Here is a 17884-nt window from a genome sequence, read left to right on the forward strand (position 1 = left end):
CCCTGGGAGGTTAAGTCTTCCCTAGTCTCTGTGACTCAGTTACCTCCTCTGGCAAATGGGTAGAAACTCTTAGCTGTCTAGACTCGCCAATTCCTGTGTGGATAAAAAGTAGATAAAAAGTGCCACCAGGCTGGGCATCATAGCTCACGCCTGTGATCTCAGCCCTTTGGGAGGCTGAGGTGGGTGGATCGCTTGAGCCCAGGAGTTCAAGACCAGCCCGGGCAACATGGTAAGAACCTGTCTCTACAAAAAATGTTTTTCTTTTTTAAAAAAACTACACTCAGGCCGGGTGTGGTGGCTCATGCCTGTAATCCCAGCACTCTGGGAGGCTGAGGCAGGCGGATCACCTGAGTTCGGGAGTTCAAGACCAGCCTGACCAATGTGGTGAAATCCCGTCTTAAAAAAAAATTTTTTTTTAATTAAAAAAAAAAAACCTACACTCCTATTTTATGAAACACTAAAACAGATTTAGGATGACAAATCTACAGATCTAGGAGACCACAGAGAAGGGGAGAAAAAGGGGTGAGCGTGGCCAGGCATCGTCGCACAAATGCGATTGTATCTAAGCCAGCTCTCAGGTCAAAACTCACAATCGTGACTGCCTTTTCGTGGAGGCCCAGAGAGGTTAAGAAACTTGCCCAAGGTCCCACAGCCTGTCAAGGGCAGATCTGAATTGGGGTCCACGTGTTTGTCACTCTAGGGTTTCAGACAGCTTCAGGGCGGGGTGGGGGGGGCTTGAGAAAGAGGGCGTTGAAGACGGAGGCCGGGGTGACCTCCCTGCTGGGAGGAGCTGGCTTCTGGCCTTCTGGGAAATGCCCCATGTCTAAAGGCGAGCTGGCGACCCCCAGCCTTGGCAGAACAGAGCACAGCAGGACCCGCAGTGGCCTGCCTAACTGCGTCCTGGGCGGGGGCTGGGGCACTTACTGGCTGATTGCTTGAATCCCTTGGCGGAGTGGACGATGACGTGAAGGAAGCCGTAGAGTCCCGGAGACTCGTCATCTGCAAGACAGAAAGGCCCCCAGGGTGGCGGGTGGTCAGCGGCTCCCTCCTCCTCCGCCCAGGCTGGAGGGAGGCTCAGCCTGCGTCTCAGTCCAACGTTGCCACCTGGTGGCCGGAGGGAAACATTTCCGAAGCCCACGGCTTCCTGGAATGTGAGCTGCCCCTGGAGGGCTCCTGGTTCAGCCATCCCCACCCAGGACTCAGAACCATCCGCCATAGGTGCCGCTCCTCCCTCCGAATCATGCCTACCCTGGCAGCGAAAACAGCCATACGATCAATCAATCTGCTAATGGAAGAGTGAAGGCCCAGCCACACCCCTTCCTGGGACACGGGGTCCCTGGACACCCCTCCTAGGTGGAGGAAAGCTTCCCTTCAGAGCCCCGCTCACAAAGCAGCCGGTTCCCAGCACCGCGGGCAGCTAGAATCCAGCACTCTGGCTCAGCTCCAGCGCTGACTGCTGCTCTCCTCTGCTCAGAAACCCCCACGCGCTCCTGCGCTTACAGTCTGAACTCCAAACTTCCTTGCTTGGCATTGGAGACCTTTCAAGAGCTGGTGTCAGAAACTTCCAGTCTTCCTTCCCATATGTTGTTTTATCTACCGGCTCCCTATCTCACAAGCATACTAACAGCAAAATCTCAGCGCACCAGGGGCCAGCTCTTCTCTTACACCGGATGAGGGGCCCGAGGAAAAGGTGGGGTCACCCGGAACTCAGCGGGCAGTCCCCTCATCCAAGCTCTCTGTGTCCCTGACCACCGGACAGTCTTAGCACAGCCGAGCAGGGATCAGTTATTCACAGACTCGTGTCTACCTGGGTCCTTAGGGGAAGCCGGCAACGCTCCAGGGGCTGGGACCTGCCGGTCGGGAACCTTGGGCTCCAGAACTTACCGTCTTTATTGCTGGTGACAGGAATGTTGTGTACAGTCCTAAGCTTGAAACAGGATCCCGTGAGCACCTGGAGCTCCACTGAGCTCAGGACAAAGGCTTGGAGATCTGAAGGGAGAGTCGAGGGAGAAGGGAGTGTCGGCAGTGGTCCACTAGGACCTGCTGCTCTTCCCTGGGGCTGCTGCAGGAAAACAGCATAATCCCTGGGGCAGAGTTGGTCCCTGGGAGGGAGGGGGAGGACTTGTGGGCATGTGGGGGCTGGTGTAGGTGCTGTCAGAGGGCTCAGAGCAGGAGACTTTAACTGAAGAGGTGTGTGTGTGTATGTTTGCTTTTTTGAGACGGAGTCTTGTTTTTTCACCCAGGCTGGAGTGCAGTGGTGAGATGTCGGCTCACTGCAACCTCCACCTCCCAGGTTCAAGGGATTCTCCTGCCTCAGCCTCCTGAGTAGCTGGGACTATAAGCTAATGTCACCACGCCCAGCTAATTTTTGTATTTTTAGTAAAGACAGGGTTTCACCATGTTGGCCAGGCTGGTCTCAAACTCCTGACCTCAGGTGATCCACCTGCAGTTCTGGGATTATAGGCATGAGCCACTGCACCTGGTGTGTGTATGCGTGTGTGTGTGTGTCTGTGAGACAGTGAGGGAGAGAGAGAGAGAGACACACACACAGAGAAAAAGAGGGGTAGAGAGAGAGAGAGAGAGCGCCCAGGGTGGGCTCTGGGTCCAGTCCCAGCACTAACTCATCATTTTTTTAAGCAAATCACTTAAAATTCTTTGGGTCTCAATTAATCTGTAACATCCTTCAATACCACCTCCCTGGCACCTTCAAGGGTGACTGTGAGGGCCACAGAGGAGACACTGGGTACAAAATGCTCAGAAACACAAAGGCCCATCAGTGCCCCGGATGCTGCTGGGGAGTGTGGGGGGCAGAGCTTTACCCTTCTTCTGCAGTTTCTGAATCGCTTCTCTCCACTCCGACCTCTCGTAGTCCGACGACAGCAGGAACAGGTAACTCTGAAGAGAGTAGGTGACAATGCCATGGTGGCCACAGTCGGGCCAAGCACCCACCCAGACACGGGGACCCCGACAGGGCTCCAAGCACCCACCCAGACACGGGGACCCCGACAGGGCTCCAAGAACCCTCCCAGATACGGGGACCCCAACCGGGGTCCTTCTTTTTATAATATTTTTTTTTTTTTTAGATAGAGTTTCATTCTTGCTGCCCAGGCTGGAGTGCAATGGCGCGATCTTGGCTCACTGCATCCTCTGCCTTCTGGGTTCAAGTGATTCTCCTGCCTCAGCCTCCACAGTAGTTGGGATTACAGGCACGCACCACCATGCCCAGATAATTTTTGTATTTTTAGTAGAGATGGGGCTTCGCCATGTTGAGCAGGTTGCTGTCAAACTCCTGACTTCAGGTGATCTGCCTGCCTCATCCTCCCAAAGTGCTGAGATTACAGGCCTGAGCCACTGTGCCAGCCCAAAGCTCCTCCTTATCAGGCACTGCTGACCTTGGAGGAGGCAGCTGGGGGTGGGTGGGTGGAAGGGGAGCTCCTTCCTGGGAAGCCAAGGTGACAGGAGCGTCATGCCAGGAAAGATGAGCAGAGGGCACTAATTCCACATGAGTGGGGAGTGTGAGTCAACCGCCGGAGCCATGGCAGCCTCCTTAGGAAGAGGGGGCCTGAGCCTCTGGTTCCTGCAGGTCAGGGCCAGGAGCCACAGGGCAGACAGTGCAGGACCAAGCAGGGGTGTCCCGTCCCACCCCACCCTCCTGACCTTTCCGTTTCGATTGTGGATCCTGAAGGGTATCGTGGGGGAGTTGAGCAGCAGCAGGAATTCGTTCTCGAACATCTTCTTCTTTAGGCGCTCGATGGCCCGGCTCTGGCCTTTGTTGGCTTTCTGCAGGAGACAGGGACATGGAAGTTCCCTCACACTCAGGCACCCCTTCTCACAGGCTATGCTCAGCACAACGTTCCCATGTTAATCATGGCTTTTTCTTTTGAGACAGAGTCTCACTGTGTCGCCGAGGTTGGAGTGCAGCGAGTGGTGTGATCTCGGCTCACTGCAACCTCCACCTCCTGGGTTCAAGCGATTCTCCTGCCTCAGCCTCCCAAGTAGCTGGGACTAGAGACGTGTGCCACCATGCCTGGCTAATTTTTTGCATTTTAGTAGAGACAGGGTTTCACCATGCTGGCCAGGCTGGTCTCGCTCTCCTGACCTTGTGATCCGCCTGCCTCAGCCTCCCAAAGTGCTGGGATGACAGGCATGAGCCACCGCGCCCGGCCGTGCTCTTTAAATTGTCTGTATTTCATGATGTTTTGACACCTTGGGGCAGGAGCGGGGGTACCTGGGTGAGAAACGGCTCCATCCAGGGCTCGCTGGTTCCTGAGACTGTAAATGATGGCCTGTGAGCGCCTTTCATACGCACACCAACTGATCAGAGCCCATGTCCCAAGCACATACTCTACTGACCCCCTCACCAAGCCAGCATCTATCTCCTCTGCCCCACACCACCCAGGGCCAGGACCCAGGTCGCTAGAGACCAGCCCTCCACCCCTCCAGCCCAGGGCTGCCAACATCACTGAAGACAGCCAGTGCCAAGCCTTTCCCTGCCCTGCCCTCCCCTGCTTCTCCACAGAAAACACAGGAAAGCTGTGGTCACACCTTCCTTCCACTCCCACCTCCGGTTCAACGCTGGCGCCTCCCCACGTGGCCCTGGGTGGGGCCCTACGCCTCCTTCTCTGGGGAGCCCTAAACAATACAGATAATGACGGTAGCATTAGCCTCTCTGTGCCGTCGCCCTGTCGCCTCTCTATGTTAAATTTTGGGTACAACAGAGACGCCTGCTTTAATAAACTTCAGACGCCTTTCCGCATAAAGCCCTGCCTGCTGGCCTGGCACCCAGACCACATGGCAGGGTTCCAGCCTCCCTGCCCAGCAGATAACCCACCCCGCCCCCTGGGCTCAGCCTCCCTCCCTAACCAGCCATGGCTGGCAGAGGCCGCCTGCTCAATGTTCCAAGTTTCTGTCTGTTTCATGAAGGATTCCCTCCCTTTTATTAACCACAATTATGCTTCAAGTCTCAGCTCCCAAGGCCGTCCTCAAGCTCCTCAGCCAGAATTCATCTCTGTAGTGTTTTGCTTTTTTTTTAAACTCACTGGACTGGCAAAATTGTAATCAATGTTCACAGCCGGTGTTATGACACTGTGGGGGACAGTGAGTCTCACTCACCGCAGGGGGAACGTCACCAGACACAACTTTTTCAGAGATAAGCCGGGCAACTCTGCACACTCACTCTACCCGACCATCCCCCCGGAGGGAAGCTACTGCAGAGACGCATGTGCGCGGTGATGTTTGTGTGGACTTGCCTGCTGACAGCGAAGGATCGGAAACAATCTAAATACCCAAAAATGTGTGCGGTCAAGCAGCGGAGCAGGATTCGGTTGTTAAAAAGGATCTGAGGGGCCGGGTGCAGTGGCTCACACCTGTAATGCCAGCACTGTGGGAGGCCGAGGCAGGCGGATCATGAGGTCAAGAGATCCGAGACCATCCTGGCCAACATGGTGAAACCCTGTCTCTACTAAAAATATAAAAATTAGCTGGGTATGGTGGCACGTGCCTGTAGTCCCAGCTACTCAGGAGACTGAGGCAGGAGAATCGCTTGAACCCGGGAGGTGGAGGTTGCAGTGAGCCGAGATCACACCACTGTACTTCAGCCTGATGACACTCCATCTCAAAAAAAAAAGCATCTGAAATTGCCAGGTGCGGTGGCTCACACCTGTAATCCCAGCACTTTGGGACGCTGAGGTGGGTAGATCACCTGAGGTCAGGAGTTTCAGACCAGCCTGGCCAACATGGCAAAACCCCGTCTCTATTAAAAATGCAAAAATTAGCTGGGTGGGGTGGCACGTGCTGTAATCCCAGCTACTCTGAAGGTTGAGGCAAGAGAATAGCTTGAATCTGGGAGGTGGAAGTTGCACTGAGCTGAGATTGCATCACTGCACTCCAGCCTGGGCAGCAGGGCAAGACTCCATCTCAAAAAAACACAACAAAACAAAAAAAGAATCTGATGCATCCAAAGGGCTCAAAGATGCACTGTGACATGAAATGCTCAAGCCGCAGATCAGCACATGTAGTCTAGTCTCACTGTACACACACGTGCCCAAACACACGCTCACATGCGCACACACCCATGCACATGCATACACGCGTGCACGCCCACCCACACGCAGGCACATTCATGCACACACACATGTACACTCGTGCTCACACCCATTCACGCATGCACACGCACTTGCATGCACAAACACATGTACTCGTGAGCACACCCACATGCACACTTGCATGCACACCCATGCATGCATACTTGCGCACACACCTGCACACGCAAACATGCACACACACGTGCATGCACTTTCACACACCCATGCACACGCACACATCCACCCACCCACATCCACGCAGTCGTGCACACACCCACGCATATAATCATACACACATCCACACATGCATGCACACTTGTGCACACATGCACACTCATCCACACGCACACACCCACCCACACATGCATGCACACACACTCAGGCATGCACTTGCACACTTGCGCACACACTTGCACAAACCCACCCATCCACTCGTGCACACAAACTTGCATGCACATACACGCACACACACCCACCCACCCGCACACATGCACACTCATTCTCATGCACACGTATGCACATGCACACACACACACACGGATACACCAGTATATGCAGAATTTAGAAGACTACACCTCAAACTGTCAGCGATGGGAGGTGGGTGGCGACCACCTGTACATGCTGGTGCCGTGAGCATTTCTCACTGTAACAAGCCAGTATTACACTGGGGATTAGAAAAACATGAGAGTTTTAAACATTCTTATTAGAAGAACAAATCACTGCTGCTTCTGTGACTCAGAGAGTGACACCGGGGCCTCTCCAGTGACTCACCACACGTGCCTCGCTCTGTGGTCAGCAAGGGGCGTGTCTGTTTCCTCCACTGGCCAGGGAATGCAGGAGGCACCCAGCACACCCCAGGCTGCAGAGCCAGGGAGCTCAGTGACACTGACTGAGTCGGAGGCCACGTCTGTGCAGCAGGGGCAGCAGGGAGGGCAGGAAGCCTACTGACCCCCGGGGCAAGAGACAAGCACGCTGGATGATCCTGGGCAGACTCTGGGCCATGCGGGAGGGGACAGCTGTGCTGGTGAGGGAGCTCCCTCAGGCAGATGCCCCCCCATTAGATCCTCTGCCCTAGGACATCCCCCTGCCCTGAACCCCCTGGGGCTGTAACAGGGATCTTCCTTTTCCCAGTTCAAAGAGAGGCCCTTGGGTCGAAAGAACCCTTACAGAGACCAACTGGTCACGTTTTCTGCAATAACCATTTACTGAGTACCTTTTTTCTTCTTTTTTTTTTTCAGGAGGAGTCTCACTCACTCTGTTGCCCAGGCTGGAGTGCAATGGTGCCACCTTGGCTCACTGCAACCTCCGCCTCCTGGGTTTTAAGCAATTCTCCTGCCTCAGCATCCTTAGTTAGGTGGGATTACAGGTGTGCACGCGTGTGCCACCACGCCTGGCTAATTTTTGTATTTTTAGTAGAGATGGGGCTTCACCATGCTGGTCAGGCTGGTGTTGAACTCCTGACCTCGTGATCCACCTGCCTTCGCCTCCCAAAGTGCTAGGATTACAGGTGTCGGCTACCGTGCTGGGCCCTTAGTACCTATTTTTTTATGTGTCAAGTATTAGGAACATAGAAGAAAATACCCCCGTCACTGCAGTTTAAATTATAGTGGGGAAGAGACGAGGCTGGCGACGCAGCAGCATCAAAGCAAAGCCACAGGTGAACATCAGGATCTGTGGACAGGGCACCCAGCCCACGCTGTGGTGGGGGTGGCTGTCAGAAAAGCTTCCACGGAGGTGAGGCCTAAGCCGAACCTGAGAGGTGAGGAAGAGACCAAGCTGACCAAGCCACTCCAGGCCGTCCCTTCAGTGCCCTGGGAAGGCTCCTCTGGTGGTGCCTTCCTCTAGCACTGTTTCTGAATACAGGAATCGAAGGCTATGCATTTTCCTCTCAACAGCACTTTGGCTGCATCCAGGGGTACTGGTATGTAGGATGCTCATTCTCAGGCAGGTCTAAACAGTTTGCAGTTCCCATTTTGATTTCCTCATTACCTTGTCAGTTCGAACTTTCCAAACATATGGCTAACCAATATTCTCTTTTTGTTTTTTGAGACAGAGTCTCACTTTGTTGTCCAGGCTCTGGAGTGCAGTGGCGCAATCTCAGCTTACCGTGGCCTCTGCCTCCCAGGTTCAAGTAATTCTCCTGTCTCAGTCTCCTGAGTGGCTGGGATTACAGGCGCCTGCTACCACGCCCAGCTAACTTTGTATTTTTAGTAAAGATGGGGTTTCACCATGTTGGCCATGCTGGTCGCAAACTCTTGACCTCAGGTGATCCACCCGCCTCAGCCTCCGAAAGTGCGAGGATGACAGGTGTGAGCCGCCACACTTGGGCTAACCAACGTCCTTGTTCGTTTCTAATTTTACTCCACTTTGTCTGCGAACGTGACTTGCACGCTATCAACTTTTTGAAAACTTTTGGGATTTCTTTGGTGGCCTATTATAGGATAAATGTGAATGTCACACACGTGTGTGACAAGAATCAGAGTTTTCTGTCAGGGCACAAGCCTCCTTGCGTTTTTAGGTCAAGCATGTTAATTGTGGCATTCAGGGTCTCTCTCTCCTTATTTATTTGCCTGCTTGATCTGTCTGTTTCTGAGAGGCCTCCCAGGTCCTCTTCCTTGCACAGGTCCTGCTTTTCCTTACAAAAGCCGCTTTTTCTTCTCTTGCTTCTCCCTCCCCCACTTTTTTTGTAGACAGAGTCTCACTGTGTTGCCCAGGCTGGAGTATAATGGCATGATCTCGGCTCACCGCAACCTCTGCCTCTCAGGTTCAAGCAATTCTCCTGCCTCAGCCTCCAGGGTAGCTGGGATTACAGGTGCATGCCACCATGCCTGGCTTATTTTTGTACTTTAGGAGACAGGGTTTTGCCATGTTGGTCAGGCGGGTCTCAAACTCCTGATCTCAGGTGATCCACCTGCCTCGGCCTCCCAAAGTGCTGGGATGACAGGCGGGAGGCACTGCGCCCGGCCGCTTGCTTCCCCTTTCTGTCGTATTCAGCCTGTGCTGCTTTCCAGGACACCTTCTACAATCAGCCCCAAGAAACCCTGAGCACTGACCCCCTCGATCTGCTCGGAGCTACTGCAGTCAGGACCTTTCCTTTAGTAAGTACACACTCAAGGGCTCCTTCTCAAACTCTCAAAGCTGACAACTTCCCGCCTCCACTTCCCCCGGCACGCCTGCCTCAAAGCGTCCCTGGCTCAGAAGCCAAGTGCTGCTCACCTCCTTCTGGATTTCACTCTTGAGGGTGGAGATCTTCATCTTCATGTCCTCCAGCTCATGGTCTGGGAAGGGCTGCACCTGGGGGCTGGCCTCAGACTCCTCGGGGGATGGAAACACTAGGTCAGCCAGGGGGATGTACCACTTACAGTCATACTGCTGGTGCTTCCTGTAAGCGAGACGGAGGGAGACGTGAGCCAGAGCGGGAGGGCTCTTCCAGCCGAAGCCCCGGGTCCAGAACCACACACACACTGACGGGGACAGACTGGGAACTCGCCAGAAGCAAGAACAACCCCTGCTCCCAAGGAGGATGGCCGGGAAACACACACGCAGTGCCAAGAGCTGGGTCCTGCCCTCCCGCGGGGAGTAACTCCACCCGCCCACCTTCCCAGGCTTCTGGCCCAGATGACTCATGCTGTCAAACGCCCCAGACCACTGGGGTATCAAGAAGGGCAAAGCCCCCTCGGCCGGGTTCACAGCTTCCTACCCCATCCCACACCCTCCCTCCCTCCTAGACTATCCACGTTCATTATCCTTCAGGCTAGCACTGGAATACAGGTGTTACTCCGAATGCCAACTCTTATCAAGGGAGGTCACATGGGTCTACACTGGATGAAGGCTTACAAGTCACATCCAAGTCTAGCAAGAAAGAGTGCCCAGATTAGTAATGTTTGCCATCATTGATTGGTTAGTAATGCCTGCCATGGCAAAGGATGACAGGCAGAGGCATGTGTGCTTATTATCACCATCTCTGCCTTAGAACTATCTCAAACATGATCTAGTTCAGAGAGTCAGGCCCTTTATCATTATTATTATTTTATTTTGTGAGACAGAGTCTTGCTTGTTGTCCAGGCTGGAATGCAATGGCATGATCTCCACTCACTGCAACTTCCACCTCCAGGGTTCAAGTGATCCTTCTGGCTCAGCTCCATGAGTAGCTGGGATTACAGGCGCACGCCACTATGCCTGGCTAATTTTTGTAACTTCAGTAAAGACAGGTTTTCACCATGTTGGCCAGGCTGGTCTCAAACTCCTGACCTCAGGTGACCCACCCACCTCGGCCTCCCAAAGTGCTGGGATTACAGGCGTGGGCCACCACGCCCGACCAGTCTCGCCCTTTACTGAAGTTAATAATGATCAATCCTTCCCCCAGGACTTAGATTTAGATTTGCACTTGTCATTCTGACCCTTGAGTGCTGTGGTGGGCTCAGGGCTTGCTGTCCCTGTGTAGTACTCAGGGGCACAGCCAGTCGGAGGCTGAAGGCAGAGGAAAGATAGCCTGGTGGTGAGTGCACTGGCTTTGAAGTCACACAGACACGGGTTTGGATGCGGACTGACGCTTCTCAGTGGTGAGAAGGGGTGTGCCTGGCACAGTGAAGGTGATCAGGAAATGTGGGTGGAAGAGTGTGTGAGTGGAACTGAATGAGCCTCTCTGCGCAGGGCACAGCACAGACCCACGTTCCCGGGTACAGAGATGGAGGCACCAGACAGCTTTCACGTTCCGTGGGACTCCGATCCTGCCTGTGCCTCCAGCTGGGCAACGGTGGGCAGCTCATCTACCTTCTCCAACGCTTCTCTCTCACCCGTGACAAGGGAGCAACAGTCACTACTTAGTGGAGTTGCTGGGAGGACTAGAAATAATGCATTCAAAGCATCTGTCATGGCACCTGGCATGGCCTAAACCCTCAATAATAGTAGCAGGAGCTAGGGTGAATAGTCACAGTGCTGCAGTCAGCAAGAACTCGGAGAGGTCTAATAGAAGGAGAAGGCTTAAGTAAATGGCACATCCACCACTAGCGTCGTGAGGGAAGTAAGATGGTGATGATGAGGACGAGGCAGCAACAGGGAAGATGCAAAACAGAGCGGCAGATCCCCCAGCCGGGCATTCGCTCTGATGACGGCTGCGCAGGAACAGGAGAACATTTAAACACAGGGAAGGAAGTGTCTCGGCAGGAGACTGATACTTATGCTTCAGTGGTGACGGCGTTTCCTCTAATGTCCTTATATTATCGTTATAATTAAAAACATGACTTATTTTCAGGAAAAAAAGGGCTACATAGTGAGATTAAATTAATTCATAGTTTTTTTTTTTTTTTTGAGACAGAGTCTCGCTCCATCACCAGGTGCCAGGGTGGAGTGCAGTAGCGTGATCTCGGCTCACTGCAACCTCCACCTCCCAGGTTCAAGCAATTCTGCTGCCTCAGCCTCCCAAGTAGCCAGGACCACAGGTGCACGCCACAATGCCCAGCTAATTTTTGTATTTTTAGTAGAGACGGGGTTTCACCGCGTTAGCCAGGATGGTCTCGATCTCTTGACCTCGTGATCTGCCCACCTCGGCCTCCCAAAGTGCTGGGATTACAGGTGTGAGCCACTGTGCCCGGCCCATAGATTTTTTTTTTTTTTAAGGAAAAAGCAGCCAGGCGCAGTGGCTCACGCCTGTAATTCCAGCACCTTGGGAGGCTGAGGCGGGTGGATCACGAGGTCAGGAGATTGAGACCATCCTGGAAACACTATGAAACCCCGCCTCTACTAAAAGTACAAAAATTAGCTGGGCGCAGTGGTGTGTGCCTGTGGTCCCAGCTACTTGGGAGGCTGAGGCAGGAGAATTGCTTGGACCTGGGAGGTAGAGGTCGTGGTGAGCTGAGATTGTGCCACTGCACTCCAGCCTGGGTGACGGAGAGAGACTTCGTCTCAAAAAAAAAAAAAAAAGGAAAAAGCTGGCTGGGTGCGATGGCTCATGCCTGTAATCCCAGCACTTTGGGAGGCTGAGGCAGGAGGATCACCTGAAGTCAAGAGATCAAGACCAGCCTGGCCAACATGGTGAAACCCCGTCTCTACTAAAAATACAAAAATTAGCTGGGTGTGGTGGTGGGCACCTGTAACCCCAGCTACTCGGGAGGCTAAGGCAGAAGAATCGCTTGGACCCAGGAAGTGGAGGTTACAGTGAGCCGAGATCGCACCACTGCACTCCAGCCTGGGTAACACAGCAAGACCCCGTCTCAAAGAAAAAGAAACCCACAAGGTCGCTGAAGGCTGCATCAGGGGGCAGTGTCTGGCCCCGTGCCCCTGCCCTGTGCCCCTGGACTCCTGCACACTCACCCCGCAGAGGTCTTCTTCAGCTTGGCACACAGTAGGACGTCCGTGAAGAGGAACACGTGCCGCAGCTTCCGGGAGCTCTCTGACACTTCCACCAGGAAGCCGTCCTTCACCAGCTGCCGCGTCTGAGGGAGAGGGCAGACCCCCAGCTGCTCAGAGGGGAGCGGGCCGGGGGCTGAGCCTGCACGTGAGGGCACGGGCAGCCAGGGAGGGCTGAACTGGGGGGCGGTGTGGCCTGCAGCCCCGTAACAAAGGTGGTGAAAGCACTGCCTCTGGAGTCTGGAGGACGTGGGCTTCGATCCAGGCAGGTTTCTCAGCTGGGATCTTGGTAGGCTCCCTGACCTCTCTGAATCTCAGATTTACCTTCTGTACAGTGGGCATGACGATGTCTCCCCAAAGGCGACTCACAGAGGTGGTGTGTGGAAAACAGCACAGCAAGTGTGCGCAGTGGGGGGGCTCTCCACGGCCACCCCCTGCACCCCTGCCCAGGACGACCTGGTTCCTCCACCCGGGGCAAGGGCACTAACACGCCCACCACAGTGTGGGGGCCTCTCCAGTCACCCCCGGTGCCCCTGCCCAGGACGACCAGGCTCCTCCCCCGCAGGGCACTAATACGCCCACCTGCAACCCCTCCCAACCAAGCCATGAACTTCATCTAGTCCGGGATCCACTGTGACCAGAGACCTGCTCAGGCCTCTCCGTGGTTTCTACAGCCTCTGGGGATGGGAGACCTGGGCCGTCCTCCCTGGGGCTGCAACAGTGTCCAGAGGGGACCTGCAGCTGCCTCTCACCTGGCTCTGGTTCCCTCAGAGTTCCCTCCCACCTGCTCAGAGCTGGGGGCCGTCACCATCCGTCCCAGCCTCTCCTGTGTGTGTGATATGGGGTATGACCTACACCTGCTGTGATATGCAGGTGAGTGTATTGAAAGTATGTAATTAAGCTGCCCAAGGCTAGGCGCAGTGGCTCACACCTGTGATCCCAGCACTTAGGGAGGCTGAGGCGGGGGGGATTACTTGAGGCTAGGAGTTCAAGACCAGCCTGGCCAACAGAGTGAAACCCTATCTCTACTAAAATACAAAAATTAGCTGGACGTGGTGGTGGCCACCTGTGAAACCAGCTGCTCAGGAGGCTGAGACAGAACTGCTTGAACACAGAAGGTGGAGGCTGCAGTGAGCCGAGACCACACCACGGCACTCCAGCCCGGGCCACAGAGCAAGACTCAGTCTCAAAAAACCAACAGATGAGCGAAAGCTGAGGGTACGCAAAACCCTGGAGATTTTTCAGATGCCCTGGAGTGAAACAGACAAGCGTCTCCCTGGATGCTGCATGCCAGCACCAGGAACCACTCAGAATCTGCTCTCTCTGCCCAGCAGACATTCCCTAAGCCTGCCCCTTACCACTCTCCCCTCAGGAGACCCTGGGGGCTCGTAAACAGACCACAGGAGCGGAAACGCAGTCAGCCACGCTCCCCAGGGTCGCCTCATGACCTCCCCTGAGAAGGTGTTTTGTGTGGGTCCAGCTGCTGACCCACGAAGCAACTGTGCCCCTCAGGCTTCCTTGCTCTCCCCTGACTGGGCTGCCCCGGCCTTTCCACTGCAAAGAGCCCCAGGGAGCGGCTGCCCCCCATCCAGGTGCCCACTGGATGTCCCAGCAGCCTCTCCTGCTGCAGGTTTCCCAGAGCTGCTGCCTGTGCAGGCCGAGCTGAAGCAGCTGCAAGCTCCTGCCCCCTCAGCGTCCCTGGGGACCCTGAGAGGCCCACACTGGCCAGAGGCAGGTGTCTGCATTCAAGGAGGAGGCGGCCAGAGGACGGCTTCCCCGGCGTGGGGCAGAACGCATGGGGCGTCCAGACAGCCCTGGTGGAGAATCCAGCTCAGACACCTGTGGCAGACCTAGAGCCTCTCCAGCCTCAGTGCCCTCTTCTGGCTCACTGGATTATTATTATTTGAGACGGAGTCTCCCTCTGTCACCAAGGCTGGAGTGCAGTGGCACGATCTTGGCTCACTGAATTCTCTGCCTCCCGTGTTCAAGTGATTCTCCTGCCTCAGCCTCCAGAGTAGCTGGGACTACAGGCACCCACCACCACGCCCAGCTGATTTTTGCATTTTCAGTAGAGATGGGACTTCACTGTGTTGGCCGGGCTGGTCTCCAGAACTCCTGACTTCAAGTGATCCTCCCAGCTTGGCCTCTCAAAGTGCTGGGATGACAGGCGTGAGCCACTGCGCCCGGCCTCATTCAGTTATTGTGAGGATTCATGAGACACTGGATTTAAAGCTCTTGGCCTAGGCCCGGGGATGCCGCAGGTCATCAGGGTGACCGAGGACTGAAGGCCTCTCCTTGGCTGGGGATGGAGAACGGGCTAGAGAGGCCAGGGCACACAGCACCGCCTGTGCATGAGAGAAGGGGACGAGGGGTCCGGCCCACCCCTACTTCTCAGCCTGGGTGCGGGGCTGTGCTGGGCCCCGGGCTCACCTCCCCCTTGGGGGTGGTGACTGCAGTCCGGCGGGGGTCGATGTCCTCGTTGATGCTGGACAGGAAGTTCTGGGAGATGCGAAGGGCATCCTGCAGCAGCGGGTAGTCGGGGTGGTCCACGGGCGTGTGCTTTAGCAGATCCTGCGGAGGGTGGGCTGTGGGCTGAGGGGCTCCAGGGGAAGCCACGGGGGTCCTCAGTCCTCACCAAAAGAATTCAAAGGGCAGGCACTCAGAGACCCAACCAATTCCTGAAAAATCTGAACTACAAATCAAAGGCAGGCTGGGCGCGGCGGCTCACCTGAGGTCGGGAGTTCAAGACCAGCCCGACCAACATGGCGAAACCCCGTCTCTATTAAAAATATAAAAACTAGCCAGGGGTGGTGGTAGGCGCCTGTGATCCCAGCTACTGGGGAGGCTGAGGCAGGAGAATTGCTTGAACCCAGGAGGCAGAGGTTGCAGTGAGCCGAGATCGCACCACTGCACTCCAGCCTGGGTGACAGAGCAAGACTCCGTCTCAAAAAAAAAAAAAAAAAAAAAAAATCAGAGCTGGTGCAGCAGGGGTGAGGGGTAAAGGGTGAGGGTGAAGGGTGAGGGGTGAGTGACGAGGGCCCTGGCTGCCTCCCTTTCTCCCTGCTGCTGTCACTACTCTTTCCCCAGTTGGGACACCAGGTGGAGGCTTATCCCACCGAGCAGCAGGGGGAGAAGCCCCTGTGCCCACCCTGTAGTGGTCTCCTCCTGGAGACCAGGAGGCAGCGGGTGGGGAGCAGGAAATGCCTGCCTCCTGGGGAGGACCTGACCCAGTGTCCAGCTTAGTGGCCAAGCTGTACTGAGGCCCTGGCCTGCTGACATGGTGACAGAGGGCCAGATGGGCATCCTCGGGCCCCGGGAACCCCGATTCCCCTCGAAGGCTGTTCTCAGACACTCTGGCACCCTCTGACCCGGGCTCAGTCTCCCGCTGAGCTCCTATGCTCTCTGGCCACTCAGGGGCTTGACACTCACGTGCAGGACGAGGGTGCTCCGGGTGACACGGTCAATGGGCTTGTAGAGCAGAGCTGTGGGGAGGGGGGAGGGAGGAAGATGGTGGACAAGGGCAACCCAGCACCTCAGAGGCCAGCTTCACCCCCAACCGCACGCCCCCCCGGGAACACCCACCCGAAGGACGGCACAGTGGGCCAGCTTCACCCCCACTCGCATACCCCCCGTGAACACCCACCTGAGGGATGGCACGGTGGGCCAGCTTCACCCCCACCTGCACGCCCCCCCATAAACACCCACCTGAGGGATGGTACGGTGGGCCAGCTTCACCCCCACCTGCACGCCCCCCCATAAACACCCACCTGAGGGATGGCACGGTGGGCCAGCTTCACCCCCACCTGCACGCCCCCCCATAAACACCCACCTGAGGGATGGCACGGTGGGCCAGCTTCACCCCCCACCCAAGGGACAGCACAGTGGGCCAGCTTCACCCCCACCTGCATGCCCCCCATGAACACCCACCCGAGGGATGGCACAGTGGGCCAGCTTCACCCCCACAAGCATGCCCCCCCCGGGAATACCCCCCTGAGGGACGGCACAGTGGGCCCACGGCAGCCTTCACCCCGGCTCTCCCTCCCAGGGCAGACCACGCAGCAGACACAGGTGATGTGCAGCCCCGGTGGCCCGGGATCCCCTCCCCTCAGACGAGGCTTCCTCAAGAGCCGCCCCCAGGCCCATCCTGGCCTCACCTGACTCAAGGCAGATGCGCCCCGGCACCCCCGGCCCGAATCACACAGTTCCACCCAGCTGGGCCCTGCAGACCCCAGCACACCGGCCATCCCCAGGACCCCAGAATGGGGAAGGAGACGTGCTGCGTTTTCAGGAGAGGCAGCGCCCTTATCAGCCTCAGCCTCTGCAGCTGACGGCCGGGCACAGCCAGCTGGGATTGGCACGCTTCGCTGTAACCCACAGGACAGGCCTCGTCTCTCAGAGGAAGACTCCTCCCCACATCCTCAAACCCCAGACAGCAAGCCCAGGATAGGCTGGAGGCCAGGGAGGCTGGAGGCCAGGGAGCCTGGCCTGACCTCCACAGAGAGGCTCTGCTCTCCAAGACCAGCCTGGCCAACACGGTGAAACCCCGTCTCTACTAAAAATAGAAAAATTAGCTGGGCATAGTGGCGCATGCCCGTAATCCCAGCTACTCTGGAGGCTGAAGCAGGAGAATCACTTGAACCCAGGAGGCGGAGGCTGCAGTGAGCCGAGATCGCATCACTGCACTCCAGCCTAAGTGAAAAGAGCGAAACTCTGTCTCAAAAAAAAAAAAAAAGTATCTGCTCTCAAACACATGGCAGCCTGAGGGGCAAAGGTTTCCTGAAGCAACTCAGGCCAGGCCTCGCACAGGACGGCCCCACAGAGGCTGGGGGAACACAGGCGAGGCCAGCCAGCCCCCGCGAGCCGCAGCCTCAACAACCCACATACCAAGTGGCCCAGTGCGGAGGGCCAGGAAGCAGCAGGGACAGGCAGAGGTGGCAGCTGCCAGACCGACACTTCCCAACGCCCTTCCCGCTCGCAGCTGCACCCCCCTCCCAACACGGAGGCTCAGCTTTCCATCCTGCACCTGGGCGCTCTGTCCCCGGGGGTCACGACCTTGGTTCCCGGCCACAGGAGCAGTGAGGCAGGATGGTCCATGGGAAGAAGGATTCCCTGACTGGGTGTCCCATAGGACCCGCTGTGACAGATCCCAGCGCCAGCACCCATGCCCGAGCCGGGCCCCAAACCCAAGGATTCTCCAAAGCCGACCCCACGCTGTGCCGCCACGCAGACGCTTCAGGAGCAGTATGTGGGCTGCCAGGAAGACGCAGCCCCAGCAGGGCCACCAGCCTTATCTGCAGGCCTAGCTCGGCTACCTGTCAACATCACTGGGGCGGGGTGTGGCTGTGAAAAGACCCAGACGCCTGCCCCCAGCCCTGCCAACTAAACCCACATCTCCGCAAGACCGCACAGGCATTCAGCATTTTTAAAAAGCTTCTTTACCGATTCAAATGTAT

The 17884-nt window shown here is 56.2% G+C and overlaps 1 protein-coding gene across 3 annotated transcripts in view; it reads right to left on the bottom strand.

Annotated features, from left to right (window-relative positions):
- Positions 1-17884, bottom strand: part of ABR (ABR activator of RhoGEF and GTPase) — a 159275-nt gene that overhangs the window by 49337 nt on the left and 92054 nt on the right. For all 3 annotated transcript variants that reach the window (XM_064378165.1, XM_064378166.1, XM_064378167.1), the window contains 8 exons: positions 15861-15913; positions 14862-15002; positions 12396-12517; positions 9300-9465; positions 3658-3780; positions 2820-2895; positions 1885-1989; positions 925-999 (listed from right to left, as the gene is read on the bottom strand). In XM_064378165.1, the coding sequence (XP_064234235.1) occupies positions 925-999; positions 1885-1989; positions 2820-2895; positions 3658-3780; positions 9300-9465; positions 12396-12517; positions 14862-15002; positions 15861-15913 (861 nt within the window). The remainder of the gene's footprint in view (positions 1-924; positions 1000-1884; positions 1990-2819; positions 2896-3657; positions 3781-9299; positions 9466-12395; positions 12518-14861; positions 15003-15860; positions 15914-17884) is intronic.

The sequence above is a fragment of the Aotus nancymaae genome, unplaced genomic scaffold, assembly GCF_030222135.1.
Source record: "Aotus nancymaae isolate 86718 unplaced genomic scaffold, 86718_ANA_hifiasm-v0.15.2.pri h1tg000018l, whole genome shotgun sequence".
In the NCBI taxonomy this organism is placed as follows: Eukaryota; Metazoa; Chordata; class Mammalia; order Primates; family Aotidae; genus Aotus; species Aotus nancymaae.